Consider the following 15,402-nt stretch of genomic DNA (forward strand, 5'->3'; position numbering starts at 1 on the left):
TTTATATGAAAAGACTTATATGAAAACTCGCCAGAAATGCATCCACAACATCACAACAGATATCTTTTCAAGACACAAGGAGTGGAGAGGAATAAGAGTTAAGGAGATAGAGGAGGAAAGGTTTAGATATGATTACAGAGCCTGCAAATTAATTATTCCAAACCATGTTCTTGAGATAAAATACAAAACTGAGGCAAGCATGGGAATCTGATCAGCCAAAGTACTTCTCTAAATAGTGTACTATTTATTGTTATGGATTGGAGAGGAAGAAGAGGAGAGTGAGAAGGAAAATAAGGACTAAAAGAATGCTTGTTCAGATTGGAGGTTTGTCTGGTCTGTAGTGTTTCTGTAATGTTTTAATGTTTTGTGTTGATGGAATGTACATTTATAAATACATTTATTCAATTACAGTACTTTAGTATGGTTACTTGTTACTTCTATTTCCATTTTGTAAAACTTTCTATTTTTACTTCACTACATCTCAGAGGCAAAACATTTACGTTTACTCCACTACATTTTTGACATCTTTAGTTGCTATACAGATTACAGTTTTCCCTCCACTTCCTGTCCAGTAAAAACCATGTTGTTATGACCAGGGTCTAGGGGAAACCCTGGCGCAACATGAAAATGAGACTCCCCTCTTCCCATCCCCCAAGCACCACCACCAGCAAAGCATTTTTAAAGGTTTTATTTAAAAACACATTTAGCACACAAACAGACATGCTGCTAGTCTGGCTGAGAGAGGAGAGCCCACAGGAACTGGGAAGAGCCAGCCTTTAATCTCCTGGCTTCGAGGCAGGAACCAATCAGCTCCCTGGACAACCTTCAATCACTCAAACACACCTGCAACCAATCACACACACACACACACACACACACACACTCGGGTAACAGAGAGGGTTATTTAAGCAGAGAGACAATAGAAAAATATACAACCTCTGGGGTCGTAACACATGTATATCCAGATGTGTGATCAACTTAAAGGTTAGTTCACTCTAAAACAAAATTCAGTCATTATCAACTCACCCACATGCTGATGAGAAGTCCGGTGTAGTTTCTTATTCCTCAAAGTGCAGCTGGAGACCCGCGGTGCTTCCCTCCGGCAGGAGTAATCCATATAACAGGCGTCAATTGTGACGGAGAGGAAAAGGTCCATAAAACTACACAAAAACTTTGTAATATTCCTCCATACTGCTCGTCCACTGCAATCCAAGTGTCCTGAAGTGGCGACATCCAGAGTTTACTCCAAACGACGTAATTTAGTACATTTTTACAGCCTAAACAGTCACTATGCTATGTTTACACGGAGGCACGCTCCGCGTTCCCGCAAGTCTCCCTCGCAGCCAATTGCATTACAGAAGCCGCGCCTGACAAGATGAACGAGACTCGCGATAGATACACACCGGCATTTACTTCCTGCTGTGAGTGTCAAAGTTTCAACTCACTAGTGCAGCAGATCAAAAAAACAAAAAAAAAACTCAAGTCTGCGCGCTCAAATCTAATGTGCACGCACTCAGGACAAGCACCTCCTCTCTGGTTGAGGAGTCTGCTCAGACTCAAGGCTGTCCCTCCTTGCGCTCAAAATATTGTGTTTCACCAGCCAATAGGGGACAGCTAGAGTGTGGACCAATCAAATGACGGATGCCGCCTTGGGTGCGTTCCTTCGCACTTTTTTGAGTGCTCCGTAGGGGCGGGTATATGGTCTGTTTGTAAAACTGCTTCTCTCAAAATACACCAGTTTACCATATTAGCCAGCTATTTGAATCGTCACCTATTTAAGATGCCAGCATATTTATGTACAATTGTTCTTAAGTAATCGTAAAACGAGTTATCGTAGTTTAGATTCTCTTTTTTATTCAATATTAGCGGAAATATGTGATATACTATGAATACTCACAGCATATCTAAGTGGTATGATGGCCGAGTGGTAAAGTCCAAAGGCAACTTTTGCATTTTAAACCATCGGACGCCGGTTCGCATCCCGGCCGCCCCACTCTTGCTGTCTGTCATATTATTATTTTAATTTTCAATTAATAAATTACTGTTACAGTAATAGAATACGTGTACCCAGCTGATTCTCTTATTGAAACGTTTAACAAGAGATGATCGGTAAATAGGCTAGGCTACGTGATTAAAAAGGTATAATGAAAAATACGCTATGATGATAATGATTCGACGATAACATTGGTGCGTGTTCTTCTTCTTCTTCTTCTTCTTCTTCTTCTTCTTCTTCTTCTAATTGGGTCAAAGCCAGGGGGCGCATTACATTAAGTTAGTGTTGGTTATGCTTATACAAGAAGAAGAAGACTTGGAGCGGGACTCGGAGCGAGGTACTGAGCGGGAGACGAGATGATTACACGACAGATCTTGGAGAGACTGCAGAGCAAGATGCAGTATGTTTTCAGCCGTCCTGACTCAGAGCTAGACCTGGACTACCTCGATTTCATGTGCACTCATGAATTAATAATAATGGATGCACTGGCAGACCAAATTGAGGTCCCTGTGAATATAGTGAGTGCCCTAAGAGAGATGTGCAACCTGATTAGATGTCAGGTTGAAAATGAGCAACAGTTTCCATCTGTTGATATACAGACGGTGCAAGGGGCAAGGGGACGACCAAAATTTAAGATTAAGCAAGAAAAGTTACAGGCCTTGATAGACACCCAGTTGCCAATTACATGTATTGCAAAACTGCTGGGAGTAAGTGAGGTGACAGTTTTCCGTCGCATGGCAGAATTTGGCATTTCTGTGACTGGGTCATATAGTTCAATGTCAGACCAGGAGCTAAACAGTTTAGTGTCTGAAATCAAGGCTGAGATGCCCCATATTGGCTACAGGTTAGTCCAGGGAAGGCTGAGGTCCTTAGGCCACAGGGTGCAGTGGATCAGAGTGAAGGCAGCTATGCACAGAGTAGATGCAGCTGGGACTATTGCTCGTTTGACACAGGTGGGCTGTGTCGTGAGGAGGAGCTATTCTGTCAAGGCACCTCTTTCTCTGGTTCATGTGTGTCACGGTGTCACCGTGGTGGCCTGTGTGTTTGTGTTTGTGTGTGTGTTTCTCACCTGCTCCTTTTTCAGTGTGTGTGACTGTGGGCGTGGTGGCGGCGGCGGCGGCAGTGCGCACCTGGCTCGCGTCAACCCATCAACGTCTGTCTATACTACCCTGGCTCCCTCACTGCTTCAGCGCCAGATTATTCCGTCCCGTGCGGTATAACTTTGAGCTCCGTTAAGATTTCTAAGAGATATTTGTTACCCGGTTTTGCCTATTTGTGCTGACGCATCTGTCCTGTATTCGCTCCTCAGAAACCGCCCGCTCCAAGCCTGTCTTCCTGCGTCTCCGAGCTTCTCCTCACCGGTCACCGCTTGCCTGCCTGCCTGCCTGCCTACTTGCCAGCCTGCCTACCATCCTGTCTACTGGCCAGCCCGGCCGCCCCACTCTTGCCACAGCCTTAACTAGACCCTCTTGCAAATAAACCACTTTGTCTCCTTGTAAACATCGACTCCGGCCTCTGTATTTGGGTCCTCTGGAACCCCAACATAACAGAATAATCTGGCCAAAATGGACTCAGCAGAGGCGGACCATCTAAGGAACGCCATCGCCTCTCAAGGAGCCATGCTCGGACACCATGAGCAGACGCTCCAGGAGGTAATGGAGACTCTCCGTGGATTCTCAGCAGGCATCACACGACTGGGCGACCGCATGGACCAAGTGTGCGCGCAGCTAACCCAAGCCGATCCAGCGCCGCCACCAGCTGTCTTACCACCTGCCCCTGCGGCTCCTCCTTCCTCCTCTCGGGAGCCATATATCCCAATCCCGGCTAGATACTCTGGTGAGTTAGGTCATTGCGCTCAATTTTTACACCAATGTTCCCTAGTGTTTGACCAACAGCCTAGTACCTATGCCACTGATCAGTCTAAGACCGCTTTTGTACAGAGCCTATTGTGCGATAGAGCAGCCCAGTGGGCTGTAGCTGCCTGCAAATCTCAGGCTCCCTTTTGTCAGTCATTTCAGCTATTCTCCGCTGAGCTGCTTAAAATCTTCGATCTCCCTGTCCAAGGGAAGGAGATTTCTAAGCGGTTGCTCTCCCTCAAACAAGGGGCCGACTCTGTAGCCAATTTCGCAATCAATTTTAGAATTTTAGCTGCAGAGAGCGGGTGGGATGATTTAGCTCTACAGGGGGTCTTCATACAGGGGTTAGCCGATTACATACAGGACGAATTGGCCGCTCGAGATGAGACCTCCTCTTTAGAAGAGTTAATTTCTCTGTCCATTCGGCTAGATAACAGGCTGAGAGAGAGGCGGAGGGAGAGAGCCACTAGATTCCCCCCTGTCAGCTCTCAGTCCAGACCTCCTAAGTCGGTGCCACCTAGCCTCCACCTGCTCCTATTACATTTTACACAAACTACAACTTAAAATGTGACTGCTTCTTTTCCCTAAGATTTGTCATTTCTCCATGACAGAATTGAACGTCTTTGGCGTGATGTCTGGACCGCAGTGACCTGCACATACCATGATGTCCTGCACAGTCTTGAGGAAGAGGGACTTCTTGACATCACAAACACACTTCACATCTTCCTGGTTCACTTTGTGTTCCTTCCTCATTTGCGCACAGACCTCCACACCTTTACAGAGGGCTGGAAACACCACCCACTCCGCACTGAGGGAAACATGACCCCTCAACAGCTGTGGGATTTGGGCCTACTGCAGAACAGCACACATGAGGCTGAGAATGTGGAGGTGCACACTTTTCTACGAATATCTCTTTAATATATACCCTCAATATAATTGACTAAAACTGTTTACAGAGCATCTTTAGTAATGCTTTGTAACGAATGCTTAATGAAAACTAAACTAAATCTGAATTCCATGATTTATAGGAACTCGACATCGACTGGGAGTGTGCCCTTGACAGCGAGGAGACCCTACCAGAATCAGGAGTTATTGTTCCTGAATTCCCCATGCCCCTGACTGAAGGAGAAATAGCAGACCTTCAAGCTGCTGTGGACCCAACGGAGCCATCTGACTCCCATGGTCGCGACATTTACTGCCGTTGTCTGCAAATGTTTCTGTGAATACAGTGAGTGCCAGTCGGTTCAATTATCATAAAATAAACAGGCAGCGACAGCCAATTATTCTGTTTATTAGAAAACATTTCACATGTTTGACAGCCTAAAGGAGATCAAATCATTACAATTAGTCACTCTATAAATATATATAAAAGAGAACTTTAAGTTTGTGGGTGAGGACATTAACACCAAGGCCAACGGCAGATTCAACAAATTAATGCTTTCACAGAAAAAAATTCTGGATGACCTCTGAAGGAAACAAACATTAGTAAACATGTTTTGTCAACATGGATGACAAAGCAATGCAAGTTTTTTTCAACTTGTCACATTATGAGCACTTTACCAAACCCCTCAAAAAAATTGTCACTAATGCCCCCCTATGTTCTTTGAGCACCCCCTGGGAGGCTGTACCACCCCTGTTGAGAAACCATAATCTAAACTCTAGAGAATTCTTGGCCCAGATGGAATGCCTCCACCAGGACAGTTTTAAATTCATCGTATGATGTCATGTGTTTCACAGGCAAGGTTATGGTGTTACTGCAAGCAGCAATAGATGGATAGCATATTCTGTGATCCCCAAACTCTGTCTGGCAGTGATGATTGAACTTGATACAGACATTGAAACGTCTCCTCTCTTCCTTCAGGACAGGAAGATGGCCTTGCCCTGTAATCCACTGGAGAAATGTTTTTGGAGACAACGAGGGAAGTGCATCTCTCTCCATCACATATTCTGTTAAGACTGAAATTTAAGGCAATGAGGAAAGCATGTAACATTTATGTTTCAATACCGGAGTCAAATTTTTGTTTTACCTTGTTCCAGTTCCTGGAGGAAATCCTGCAGGTGATTCATCACCATTACCTCCACCTTTTCCTGGTTTGTGCCTCTTTCACTGTACTCTGCTTGGCACACAGACAGAACAAAGTCTGCATCAGCCTGTGAAATAAACACAGATGACCCATTAGCACAATCCTTTTTTCTGTGCATCATCAGCAATCTGTATATATCAAGATTTAACACGATTAACCTCACCATAATACCATAAACTATCGAGAGGCCAAAAGTGTACAGTACCCCTTTAAGATGAGCAATTTTTGAGTTTCAAATAGTTTAGCAATGTTGGAATACATTGTTTTTGAGCTTTTAATAGCTGTAACATTCTGTGATATTATGTGTATTGTTACTTTGTTACTTTGGGACACTATAGGCACTATAGGCTACAGCTCTTTCGAAATAAAAGTAAAAAGAGCATGATTTTGTCAAATGTCACAGAGGGCTAAAATAATGGAAGAAATGGCACAATTTGGCCTACTTGCCCAAATTTGGGCAGTTGTGTTCTAAATCCTAGGACAGAAATAAGACTCCTGATGGGACAGAAAGCATTCATCATAACATTCTATATGTGGTGCACTTACCTTCATTTCAAGACCTGGCACAAACATGGGCTGACAGAGATCAGGGTATTTGGCCATCAGCTCTGACAAGCCATACAGCTTCAACCCGTCCCTTATTTGAATCAGCATTGGCAGCAGCCTCAGGTTGGCATGGAGGACAATCGCACTGTTTGATATGAATCACATGCACACACAAACACAGGCAGAAACACATCACACTACATTATAGAAAAAGTCAGAGATCCAATAAATCACAAACTACAAAACTTTAGGTATTAAAGTGGAATGATGTTTTAAGTTTAACTTTGTGATAATTTTTTTAAATGTTGGAGTAGCCCATGAGTAGTAGTAGAGTATGAGACTAGACTTTTGACTGACGTTTTACAGTAAATATTTATTAACAATACGGCTATGGAGCATTTTCCAAACAACATTTTTAAACCAAAAAAAATAACAATCCAGTCATGACAATGACAGCACTGGGGAATTACAAATTGACAAATAGTATGGTCAGACCATTATGACCAGGGCATACATCAACATATAACAGTGATAAGATAATTTAGTATCAATGAACACAATGAAAAAGTGATTTCTATAGGTTTCCCATTTTGCCAGGTGACAATGGCAAAGTGTGGTAAAATCTACTGTATAGGAAATTGCATGCCAATGCACATGGCATGAAATAGACATTTTCCATTCACAAACAGCACATTAAGCATCAACACATCGACATACCGCATTACTTCCTCCCTTCTTCCAATAGAGATTTGTCCTGTGTATCCACAGTTTAATATCTCATTGGTGAGATCTCGAATTGAGGTGTCAGTGGCTGCCTCCACCTGAAATTGAAATAGACAACAAACACTTAAGGTATTGTCTGAGAGCTTTGCGAAGGCTTTACAACAGTAACACAATTTGAGCTACAGAAGTGTTTACTGACAGGGTAGTATCAATGACACAAATAGTCAGTGCCCTAATCTATTCTTGTATTGAATGTTCCTCCTGAAGATGAATAAAAACTGATCGTATAATAATTGCCGGTACAAAAGCTCTGTAACTATGTGCTCAGGAGTTTTTACATAATTGGTGTCTTTAAGGTTGGGCTAACAACCTAACATTTAGGTTCTTACTCTTGAAAGGAGATCTACGTATTCTTCATCTCCCACATCATTCTTTTCCATATGCTCAAAATCGATGGACCCTGTGCAAAGGAACCTGAAGCACCACAGCATGAGGTAATTTGGGGGTGGTCCTCCTTGGGCCAAGCTGGCAGCCATAATTTCTCCAACGGTCCTTTTTGAAGCAACTACAAGGAATTTTTGCGTGCATGCAAGCACCACTGCATCGAGCTGTAAGAATCTGTCTTTGAAATCTGTTTAGCTGCATTTGATAGAGCAACTTCCTACTGGGTTGTACAAGTTATTTATGCTTTATAATGTCAAACGATCACAAAATAAAATGGTATTGCTCTGATTCACTGATTTCCCCTTTTAATATCTACCTCACTATATTAAAGATGCTCTCACTGTCTTTCTCAGTCGTTCGCCATAAGCTGAGAGGAAGCCGATATAAAGTCAAACTTAAGTTTTAATGCAGCAAAGGATAGAAAATGTTCCTACCGTGTTCTCCCCTTGTCATAGCAAGTACTGTACTTCATAAAGCTATAGTAGTACATAAGTGTTGCCATAGGTCATAGAAGCATCAGTATAAAACAGATGACACTTACCATAACCAGATAAAATTAACTAGTAGTTTCCTCAAAGATGTTTTCTGAATCTGGCTGATCACAATGAGATGTGACAAATAATCGTGTTATGCTCTCAATAATATACGCATTGATAAAACTATCATCGTACACAGAAACACCCACAAAGCTCTATGGAGTTTCACATGCAGCTTAGTTTTGTTTTACCATTTATAACTCTCTCACTCTCACGTCAGTTTCAGAGAGAAAGCTCTGAAACCCCACCTTATAACCTCCTTGTGAGCATAATGGACCATTTAGTGGCAACAGAATGTGATAGTCCCCTTAGCAGTTGGTAGATAACCAAAACAGAGTTAACAGATAGGCCACTTTTTTTTCATACACAAGTAAAAAAACAAATATTCAAATCAATGTTGCTCCCTAACAGCTGTGTATTGCCATATAAGTAAATGAGCAACTGTTTGCTGCCATGTTTTCCATTTCTATTTAAAACCTGATGTGCCAAAATTGATGTTATAGCTTGCTTATATGGCCCCAAAGAACATAATTGCAGGACAAGGTATATTGTTCATAGTAGCTGCCCTGATTTACACCATCAAGATAACAGACAATTGAACATATACCTGAAATGGCCTTTGTCCAGATCGGACAGAGAATATTTTGGCCTTCTGCCGTGTGTTCCTGACTCGAAGAATCGCTCTTCAAAGCCTTCCACCATTCCTTAAACAGGATTAGATTTAAGAATTACATTTCCTGAAAAATGCACAATTTGACATCCTGCATACTTTGAAAAATATTTCAAATATAACTCAAATGTAAATATGGAACCTTCCAAATAGGGATGGGTACGTAAACCCGGTTCTGAAATTGGAACCGAATAACCCGAAGGCCGACAAAAACATTAGCATAGCAGAGCTAACGTTAGCAAAGACTGGTGCAAAACAGAGCAGCTCACATTTGGCATACATTTCTGCTAGATTAATTACAATACAGAGACTGGAAGACTTCCAGGATGAGATTTTATCAGTGAGTACCATGACAAAAATTCCTTAAAATATACTTGATAATATTGTTTCAATGATTGTGTGTCATTTGTTTTGATTTTAATGTAAGACACACATCATATAGCAAAACTTGAGATGTATGTTTTTTTAATCTAAAATCTTCTGTCTGTAAAGGCCAAAGATGACCCCCTTGAAGAAGGTCCAGAGAAAGATCATTATTCAGAGAGCTGCTGTCTTCATGTTCAGCAGAGGAAAAAGAGACTTTGACCTGTGAAAACCCCTCTGTCTGGTTGTGGGACAAGAGAATATATCCTTTGCTCTTTATTTAGTTATTTTTTAAATATTGTTTTTATTGAATATGTCTTAATTCACTTATTTTGTATTTGTTATTGTGATACGTCATTACCTCAGTCCTTTACAAGAGCATGTTATTTGATATATTATCAGTAGAGTTGACATCATTCTTTATAAGAAGTTGTTGGAGTAAAATGTGATGCCTGTTTGTAATGTAAATTGAAAACATGCTGTTGAATATTATGAGAATAAGATAACCTTATGTTATTCTGATATGTATCTTTTTTTAAACTTTCAAATAAATATTGGTATCGGAATCAGGATTCAAAAAAGATCAGATTCAAAAAGCAGAATGCGATTCGATGAAAATGGTAACAATACCCATCCCTACTTCCTAACTGCGCTCAGATTTTTTTTAATTATACATACAGTACCTGTAAGAAATTCCATTCTTAGGGCCCCTGTGTCCACCCCAGCTTCACCTAAAAAGGTGACTTTTATGGGGTATGCTGGGGAGGATTTTTTCTGCCGCTGCCACTGTGCCAAGCCCCTCTCCATCATGTTAAAGTAGGCCTATATTTCAGCTGATTAATCCCAAAATACTGAATCTTTTATCCAGAAAAGTCTGGTCCAAATCAAAACGTTTAATTCTATCCCTAAAAGTCAAATTTCAATAACTTCAATAACAACTTGAAAACATGAATATAGGTAGATACATGCTATGCATTTGTTCTTTATCCGTGTAATCGAAGCAAATATTTTTTAATTGAATCAGAAAATATAAACATAAAAGAAGAAAGTCATGTGAAATTAACACATACTTTTCTAGTCCACCAACAGGTGATTTTAAGACTTTCACCGTGGATGGAGTCTCCTCCTGACTGTCATGTAAAACATGATTAGACAAGGATTATTACTGAGCATTATGTACATTTACAGCAATATTGCAATGATATGATCAAATATAGCCTTTGTGTTGTATTATGAGTATAAAGTAAAAGTGAAGAAGTTCAGTACTGCTGTAGAGCCTGTGTATCTTCATATTACTAAAGGTTATGCATCACAGAATATATACTTTAAACAGATTCTGATTGGATTAAAATTACATTCATAACAGTGCTTAAGATAATGCTCTTGTATTTCTCTGAGTCAGTATACAATAGCACACACTTTTTCAATCCAGTAATTTTCTTTTAATAACACTTTCCTTCTCATTTATTAGAAGAAAACTATATTCACCCGTCACCGCATCCACTTGCATGGACCTCCAAGTAATCCAAGGGGTATTGAAGCCCACACACTAGCAGCCTAAATTCAAACACAGAAAGACAAAAAAATCATTATATATTTTCTATCCTATTGCATTACAATTTTACCTTAATAGAGACGGTATTGAATGGTTTCTTACCGATTCTGGCGACATGGTTATCTTTTGTGTGTTACACGTCCCGGATGCTGACTCAACTGGTGCAGGACAGGACTCTGTGATGCTCATCACACAAGGGGATGAACAAAACAGTCATCCCCAGATGATTGCTCCACACATGACTTAACATGTACTGCAAGTATTTGTAATGGCATACTTGCCCCGCAGACCCTACACACAGCCTTTGGCATTTTCTGAAATTCATGGGCATCAGGAGGTAAAGGTGAGGTATCCACCTCATCCTGAAGTGGAAGGACGTAAATAACATTTTTTCCTCCTCCCGATGAATTTTTCAAATAAATGGCATCGTAGCCCTCAGCCTGTGGTGTAATTAACATTAATTTGCGTTGTCCAGATCCCCCTGAAATAAAAAAAATAAATTAATTAATAAATGAAGAGAAAAAAAACAAGTTATTGAGGGCATAGCTTTATCATGTAGACAATACCTAGAGCTTTATAGAGGAGCCAGCCTCCTGAAATCCTCTCCAGCTTTGGATATTGCATTGTCAGCAGTCTGGATATCTGTACAAAACAAAATGCAGCACATTATATTAAAGAAGCACATTCTTCATTCTTATTCTATGAAAAATAATGAATAATGAAAAATAAAGTAAGCAGTGATTTCTAAGCAAGCAGTGATTTCTAAATTCACTTATACTTGTAGTTAATAGTTGTAGTTAATTGCAGTGTGATGGCTGCACTCTCAGCCACACAGCTGAACAATGATTGGTAACCCTCCAGCACTGACACCTTCCTTATTTCATTCTTGGTTTATTTTGCCCTGATTGTAGCGTGCATATTTAGTTAACTTTTGTAAAATCACTATTTTGCAAACTTCAAGTTGCTTAATTTGTTCTAAAATTGTTTTCTTTGAGGTTACCTGTATTGGAGGGTCCTGGTTCCTGGCCTAGCTAGCAGAGGCAAAAGGCATGCCTCAGGAAGCCAGAGGGTTAAATAACAACAGTGACCAATTAGACCCTACCAACTAACTGCTGTATTGGCAGATTTTTTACTTATCAAATAGTGTTTTGCTTGTATTAAGCACCAAAACTACAAATACAACAGGTGACCATTCACTTGTACAACCTTTTTGAAAACTCTTTTGCACACATAACGCCTGAGCCATGTGTATAGACTGTTTATACTCACCTCACCTTTTTTCCCCCCTGATACCACAGTTTTTTAATACCTCACTGTTTTTGTACTACACTGTCCTTATCTATTACTATACACAGTTTAATGTCTTTTTTCCCTTTTGCTGCCATGTAGAGCTGCTAAAATGATTTTCACAGCTAAATGTTGGCAATAATATTAACAGTGAAAATAAGGGATTATATTCTATTCCAATCTTTGAGTATGATGAATTGTCAAAATACTAGTAACTTATTTGGTGATTGTGTCTCATTTGAAACCTAATGATATGAAAATTTGACTTAGACAAAATAGTACACTGAACAAGAATTTTAAATCACATCATTTGTTTTGTTCAAAGCAATCCTTCATAATCCATTCAAGTTAGCTTTATTTACCTCAGAGTGGTCAGCAGCCTCAGGGATACTAATTGTCCTTCTCCCCATCCCAGCCAACAGCAGAGTTAGCTCTAAGCTGGCTGCTGGTGTCCTGTCAGTATTGTTATTTAGCATGTAGAATTGCAGTGTGAACATTTTGGCACTGCTGTTGACTGCTGGAGAGAAAAATCTTTTTTTCCCCCTTGCAGGGCCCCTGGCGAAGAAGCCCGGAAATGACCTGTGGATTTTCCATAAAGTATTAGTAATCAGCCCAATTCATTATCTTAAAATAGTAATTATTTCATAAGAAATGATAATTAAAAGTAGTCCTTTACTTATAATGCACATAATAGATGGATGCAACAAAGGAATACTAGGGATGCACCTTATATCGGCAGTTATATAATTAATTTTACAGTATAAACAATTAATTATCACAGTGTTTCCTCTGGGATTTTTTTCAACAGCGGGGGCAGGCTCTCCGGGGAGCCGTGGCGGCGTAAACAAATGACACTTGACTGCAGATTTTACTTTTATGCCCAGCATAATCCCAGTTTAAATTGAATGGCCAGTTGAAAATGGCTTTTTAAAGGCTGAATGTAAAAATAAAAATAATTTTTTAAAAATAATAAAAACAATAAATAATAATTTCTTGATGGGGCTGTAGAATCAGTGGAAAAGTTTGCATCCAAGCCCAGAACAATGATTTTTTCTGGGTTTTTTATAGAAGAGCTCTTTCTGTCATCACTAACATACTGTTAATGATCAAAGAAGCTCTGAGGCTTTGTTCTCTATGTTATAATACAAGATTTCAGCATTGAGCTACAATCAGGCAACAATCATGACTCTGTACAGTCAAACTAACCAAACACTTCTTATTGATCATCATTATAAAGTTTCAGGGCGTTCCTGTAACCATGGTAACTCACGGTGCCAGAGGGGAGGGAGAGACGCTGAGTGAAGCCGTTTACACAGATACACTGCAGACAAAGTCCAGACTATAGTTGTTATTTCACACATGTAGCACACAACAGGAGACTCTCCGTGTCAGACGAGTTCTCACGTGCTGACTAAACTCAGCTGATAACGTAGCAGCGCGACGAGTCCTTGCTAGCTAAGCAGCTAAACTTTAGCGCCGCTCCGTGTTCAGATCCCGCCCTGTGTGGGTCTCTACACTGTAATTGGTCATTCGCGCACGCTGTCAACGATACCATTGGCTGTAGAGTGTGACAATCTGAGCAAGATAGTTATCTAGTTAACCTCAGCACTCGCGACACCCGACACAGTGCAGGACTCTGCTGTGAAGGTGGAGACATGATGCGGTGGTGGTGTATTTGCGACAATTAAAAAAAAAAAAAACGAAATTTGAAGGAGCGGCGGCTAGGATTTAGGAATGGCGGCCCTCCACTCCTAAATGAATGTAGAGGAAACACTGTAAATTATCATAAACTTCAAAATATAATAAATCCTCCACACAAAATCAGCTATAGCATTGGATTTGCAATAATAATAATGTTAAAATTGGTTATCATTATCAACAACAATTTTCATATCATTGCATCCCTAGAATACCAGTAGGCCTATACCTCCGACAATTATCAACACGTACATCACCTGGTCACTTCAAGTCCTATTCTAGACTCATGCTGGCGGACATTCGTTCGGGCCTGCACAGCCTGTTGAGGTGGCAGCATTTGCTGTTGGACTTGAGGACCTGCCTGCATTTGTTGGTCTGGCATTTGCTCGAATTCTCATAGCTGGTTGCCCAGCATGGAAAACAAATTTCTGGCCACCTCTCTGATGTTGTCAGTCTGTCGATGAAGGATTGTTCCTAATTAAAGCTATGGTCTACGATTTGAAAGATTTGTTATTATTATTAACATCATTTAGATGGTGGTTATGACCCAATAGTACCACCCACACAATGTGAAGAGTAAAAGGAACCAAAAAAATCCATTCTCTCTAGTGCCTGTAAAACTGAAAAGAAATTGACCAATAGGAACCATCCGGCCCGGATGGCTCCTATTGGATCAATTTTCCGATCCAATCCTCGCTCGCTCTCCTGCTCCTGCTCACGTCTGGTCCCGACCCACTTCCGCATTTGAAACTACAAGCGGACAAGAGGTTTGTTTTGCCCTGAGCAGTTCAGCGGCCTCTGCTTGCCCCACCGACAAAGAGTCAAAGAAAGAAAGTCTGTCACTGAAAAGACACAAAGCGAGATGTGAAACAAAGAGGGCTCAAAGCCAAATAAACATCGGGTCATCATTTGAACGGTGGCGAAAGGTCCGTGAAGATATGGACCCGGTGCTGATACAGCGGAGTTTCTGTTGAGCAGGTAACCTTCGTCTCTGTTGTGGATGTTGTGAATCAGATAACTTTAATGCCGATGCTGCTTATGACTGTGAAAGCTGCCGTTAGTTTGTTTCTGTGTTATTAGACGGTGTCTGTCTCTGCAGTATTGTCAACACTTGTTTACTTGTTTGACGGAGACGTTAGCCTCTATGCTAGCATTGTAAGCTAACAACAAGCTAACATTGCTAACATGTTTACACCAAATCAGCCTATTTATTTGCTCGTGGCAGCTAAATGAAGCAGCAAGTAAGATGAATGAAGGGATTTATTTCCGGATTTTTATCTTATTTGTCCGGATTTATTTCTCCATAACAACCTCTCGCCCGGTCACTACTCAACTGTTTTGCTAACCCTCCTCCCGGTCTTGTCCGTTTGTTTTCAACGAATCCTTTGCTAAATCAATATGATGGATTATCATAAACGCGTTACGATGTGTGTATTTGTGTGTCTTATCTGTCATAAACAAGAGATTACGGTTTACGGACACGTTTGTGTCGCGGTCTGTGTGAGTCTCGGAGCAGCTGTGTGTGTCCTAGCTGCTGTCTGAGTAGCACCAGGGACACACACAGTTGCTCCGAGACTCACACAGGTTTGTTTTTCAGCCACAATGTGGAAGCGATCGCTGTGATGAAAGCTGGCGGCAGCATCTGTT

The 15,402-nt window shown here is 40.9% G+C and overlaps 1 protein-coding gene and 2 long non-coding RNA genes across 3 annotated transcripts; all 3 read right to left on the reverse strand.

The window, feature by feature from the left end:
* Window positions 1-5,124: 5,124 nt before the first annotated feature.
* On the reverse strand, window positions 5,125-7,504 carry LOC311258764 (uncharacterized protein). The gene is made up of 4 exons (XM_084355319.1): window positions 7,197-7,504; window positions 6,480-6,624; window positions 5,877-6,000; window positions 5,125-5,805 (listed from the first exon to the last, which is right to left on the reverse strand). The coding sequence occupies exons 1-4, from the start codon at window positions 7,199-7,201 to the stop codon at window positions 5,501-5,503; spliced, it is 579 nt and encodes a 192-aa protein (XP_084211445.1). The 5' UTR covers window positions 7,202-7,504; the 3' UTR covers window positions 5,125-5,500.
* Window positions 7,505-10,285: 2,781 nt separating this feature from the next.
* On the reverse strand, window positions 10,286-10,965 carry LOC311258532. Its single transcript, XR_014622744.1, has 3 exons — window positions 10,873-10,965; window positions 10,704-10,772; window positions 10,286-10,345 (listed from the first exon to the last, which is right to left on the reverse strand). It is a non-coding gene; the product is annotated as an uncharacterized lncRNA (long non-coding RNA).
* An 11-nt stretch (window positions 10,966-10,976) lies between these two features.
* On the reverse strand, window positions 10,977-12,506 carry LOC311258531. Its single transcript, XR_014622743.1, has 3 exons — window positions 12,420-12,506; window positions 11,337-11,412; window positions 10,977-11,251 (listed from the first exon to the last, which is right to left on the reverse strand). It is a non-coding gene; the product is annotated as an uncharacterized lncRNA (long non-coding RNA).
* Between the last annotated feature and the right edge of the window lie 2,896 nt (window positions 12,507-15,402).

The sequence above is a fragment of the Pagrus pagrus genome (assembly GCF_965226575.1).
Source record: "Pagrus pagrus genome assembly, chromosome: 6".
NCBI classification, from domain to species: domain Eukaryota; kingdom Metazoa; phylum Chordata; class Actinopteri; order Spariformes; family Sparidae; genus Pagrus; species Pagrus pagrus.

Bases quoted from the DNA above. Each gene is read 5' to 3' on its own strand.
- LOC311258764 (XM_084355319.1), bottom strand. The intron at 6,001-6,479 runs GTAAGTGCACCA...TTTATTTCACAG, and splicing joins TGCCAGGTCTTGAAATGAAG to GCTGATGCAGACTTTGTTCT. The intron at 5,806-5,876 runs GTAAAACAAAAA...CTTAAATTTCAG, and splicing joins CCTCCAGGAACTGGAACAAG to TCTTAACAGAATATGTGATG.